This window comes from Vicia villosa, linkage group LG2 (genome assembly GCF_029867415.1).
Source record: "Vicia villosa cultivar HV-30 ecotype Madison, WI linkage group LG2, Vvil1.0, whole genome shotgun sequence".
Taxonomy (NCBI): domain Eukaryota; kingdom Viridiplantae; phylum Streptophyta; class Magnoliopsida; order Fabales; family Fabaceae; genus Vicia; species Vicia villosa.
The window spans coordinates 165,919,783-165,924,120 of NC_081181.1; the positions used below are offsets into that span (position 1 = coordinate 165,919,783).

Below are 4,338 nucleotides of genomic sequence, written 5' to 3' on the forward strand. Positions count from 1 at the left end.
TTTGCTTCGACGCTCATTTAATCAGTCCTACACTCATATGGCACTCATACCATAATGTCGGACAACTTAGACAAGTGTTTTAAGGAAAAAATTGTTTTTTCATTTACTTCAACACACATTTACATATTTCTTCCACAAATCTCACCCATCTAAAAAGGTTAAACATATAGTAAAGCAATCTTATAAGTGAAAAATTAAAGACATTAATTTTGATTAGAATATTTTTATTTATTTTAATAAAATATGAATAAATGAAACTCCAATATTATCTTATATTTGACAGTGTCGGTGTCCTATGTTTTTGACATTATCGATGTCGGAGTGTCTGTGTCCTGTCGTGTCGCAGTTGTCCGTGTCAGAGAGTCATTGCTTCATAACACCTCTATTACTTGTACGTATAATGGTCCCTTTATTCACTTTTCTCTAATTTTCACTTCAGCTGAAACTGGTTTTGAAACTCATAAATTTGCATCTACTTCAGTTGTTCTTGTACATACAAATTTCTAATGTAATAAATGCTGCACAAATGATTTACAAGTTTGGGCTAGTTCACTCCGCAAACGCCACTGGTACGAAGCTCTAAACTTTATGTTGGAAATTTGCAATTCGTAAATTTCAAATAGTTGCCTCTAAGTCCATGTTTAATACAAATAATTAACAAAATCTAGAATATGCAATGCAGACAAATATGAAATGGAAAAATGCATCCCCAAGTGACTTGCTATGATATTTTGTAAGAATCAATTACATAGTGCTTTGTCGTTTCAATTAACATTTCCTTATCATCATCCACATTCATTTCAGCCTCTTTAATGCACCATATATTTTTACACACAGTATATTAGAATCAGAAATAAACATTGTGATAATCAAGTTAGTCACTTCTCATTGTTTTTTCTCACTTTCCAGGAGCAAAGTTTGTGGCATATGCCCATGCATTGTTGTTAACTGGATCAGCAAGGTGGTCAGCAAGATTTTCTATAGGTCCTTTTCCTGTTACAATTGCTTGAACAAAGAATCCAAACATTGAGAACATGGCTAACCTACCATTCTTCAGTTCTTTCACCTTCAACTCTGCAAATGCTTCTGGATCTTCGGCAAGACCTAATGGATCAAAGCTGCCACCTGGGTACAATGGGTCAACCACCTCACCAAGAGGTCCACCAGCAATGCGGTAACCTTCAACAGCTCCCATTAAGATTACTTGAGTTGCCCATATGGCCAGAATGCTCTGTGCATGGACAAGACTTGGGTTACCCAAGTAGTCAAGTCCACCCTCACTGAAGATTTGTGATCCAGCCTTGAACCACACGGCCTCGCCGAATTTGACACCGTTGCGAGCCAAGAGCTCGGGGAAGACACATCCTAAGGCTCCCAACATAGCCCACCTGCTGTGGATGACCTCTAGTTCACGGTTTTTAGAAAAGGTCTCAGGATCAGCTGAAAGTCCAGCAGTGTCCCAACCGTAATCTCCGGGAAACTCACCAGTGAGGTAGGATGGTGCTTCACCGGAGAATGGACCCAAGTATTTGGCACGGTCTGGTCCATACCATGGGCTACCAGAAGAAACCTTCTTTGTGGCTGTTTTTCTCATTGTAACTCTTCCCACCCCAAAGTCCTGACCGGACGGGGAAAGCTTGATTGCCTTTCCAACCAATGATGAAGAAGATAAAGACATTGTTGAAGCGGCCATTCTAGTATTTTAGTGCTTACTTAGTTAACAAATGAGTATTTGTATTGGCAATGTTGAGGATGGTTTTATTGAATATGATGAGTTATGAGTGTTATTTATATGTTGCTTCGATGATAAAAATGAATGGTACATATCTTATGAAATCTATGTCTAAGTTTCTATTGGCTTGTGGCATTTCATTTGTTTCTTCAACCACACATTCTTTACAAGCTATTTTTTTTTTTTCAAACATATAAAATATCATAAAAATACTTGTTCCATCCAATAAGAAATATCATAAAAATACTTGTTCCATCCAATAAGAGTTTCCCAATTATGATTTCTGGATAGGAAAATCAATAATGTTTAAATTCATGTATCAAAGAAGAGGGGCCACAGTGCACACTGGTCCCATTTCAAGTTAATTTGTGGTGTGTTTCAACAATTGGACAAACCATATTTCGATTATTGTTCAATGGATAACACATCTTTATCCTAATTATTTTAAGTCATTTTACCATATTCTACAGATTAATTTTAGAGGCAGTGCATAATAGACATACAAGGAACCATCCCAACCTTACTCTCTCTTTTGTCATGAGCACAAATATAGTTGCTGTAGTACTTGTCATGTGAAAAGGATATCTCTATGATTTTGCTTCACTGTTTTGTGAAATATTTCTTGTAAAAAAAATTAAAAAAATATAAAAATATAAAAATTAGTTAAAATAAACTCACTTTTTTTATTGATGTTTTGTTAAATAAAACTAGGGTGACAAACGGAATGCCCGTTTCGTTTAGGGCCGTTCCGCAAAAGTCCGCAAAAAATAGGGCGAGGCGGAACGGGCATATTTGAGAGTGCGGGTCTAAAATCTTGTCCCGCCATGCAAAAAAGTGAGGGCGGAGCGAATAAAGCCGGCATGCAATGGATCTTTTAAGTCTAAAAATAATAAAATATATTGTATGAAAAAACTCATGCACGCAAAAGCCTACAAAAAACGGGGCGGGACGGAACAGACATATTAAAAGAAGCATGTCTAAAATCTTGTCTGATCCCGCGAAAAAGTGCATGCAGGCAAAACCGGATAAAACGGGGCAAAACGGGCATGTCCGATGTTCAGTTTTGCCACCCTAAAACTCATGTATATGAGTATTTATAGTTAATTATTCATCAGACTTTAATTTAATTACAAATATTTAAATTAACGATCATCTATATATTGATACATCCACTATTTTTCTGCTTATTCACTATAACAAATGTATCTGGCTTTCCAATGAACACTACAAAGTAAATCACATAACTTGAAATGTTTTGGACACAATACGCGAGACTAATTTCTCATACCAAGAGTTAAGATAACAAACTGTTTTTTCTATGGAGTTGAACTTCTATCGAATTGGGGTCTTTAGAAATTTAATTCGAATTCTTTTTCTTAGATGAATCATGTTAATATCAACTCCCTCAACAATCAAGTTCATCACATAAGCATTGCAAAGAAATATATGTTCAGATTTCAATATTTGATTACATCTTTGGGACATTGGAATACAATCACTCTTTTAAATGACACGCCACTCTTTTCCTCCTCATTCTCTTATATTTGAAATCAACTCTAAAGAACGCCAACTTACCCTCTCAAAAATTTGGATTCAACATTTTTTTAATCATCTCTAATTTCTACTCTTTTTCATTCAAATTAAACTTCTTAATCAATTTCTACTCCTTCTCATTTAAACTAGGAACCAACATCTCTCACATTTGAAGACTATTTGGTAGATTATCTCTCATCCTCACTGTGAACTCACTACCTAGCAGCCATGAATGACAAGCTGAGAAGCTTGAATAGAGAAAGAGAAAGGCAAAAAAACTTTATTACACAACTGAACTTACAACAATGCATAGAGCCAAGTATATATAGCAATGCTGAGTTAGTTACAACTCAACTAACTACTATAACTAACTTAACTAACTATGCTTATGGCAGTTGCTAATACAATAAAAGTGATTACTCTAAGCTTTCTTTACTATGCTTAACATCCCCCCTCAAGCTGGAATAGATGTTCAGCATTCCAAGCTTGCTCTGTAAGGTATTAAAAGGTCCAACATGCAGAGATTTTGTTAAAATATCTGCTACTTGATCTTTTGAAGCAATAGGGAGCAAGTGTAGGATTCCTGCCTGTACTTTATCCCGCACAACATGACAATCAATCTCTATGTGCTTTGTCCTCTCATGAAACACAGGATTAGCAGCTATGTGAAGGGCAGACTTATTGTCACAATAGATCAGAAATGGACCAGAATGTTTAATGTTGAAATCTTGCAGCAAGTACAAAATCCATTGACCTTCACAAGTAGCTTGTGCCAATGCTCGATACTCTGCTTCGGAAGATGACCTGGATACAACTGTTTGCTTCTTACTCTTCCAACTAATCAAGGAATCTCCAAGAAAAAAGCAAATTCCAGTTGTTGATCTCCTTGTATCTGGACATGCTCCCCAATCCGAATCTGAAAATCCTTTGAGTGTGAGAGTGGATGATGAGCTAAAAAACAAACCATTTCCAGGATTGCTTTTGAGATACTTTAGAACATGAATACCAGCAAGCATGTGTGCATCAGTAGGATTACTCAGGAATTGGCTAAGTTTACTAACTGTGTAGGAAAT

The 4,338-nt window shown here is 36.1% G+C and overlaps 1 protein-coding gene across 1 annotated transcript; it reads right to left on the reverse strand.

The window, feature by feature from the left end:
* Positions 1 to 694: 694 nt before the first annotated feature.
* On the reverse strand, positions 695 to 1,773 carry LOC131652846 (chlorophyll a-b binding protein of LHCII type 1-like). The gene has a single exon (XM_058922825.1). The coding sequence runs from the start codon at positions 1,691 to 1,693 to the stop codon at positions 899 to 901; it is 795 nt and encodes a 264-aa protein (XP_058778808.1). The 5' UTR covers positions 1,694 to 1,773; the 3' UTR covers positions 695 to 898.
* Positions 1,774 to 4,338: the final 2,565 nt, after the last annotated feature.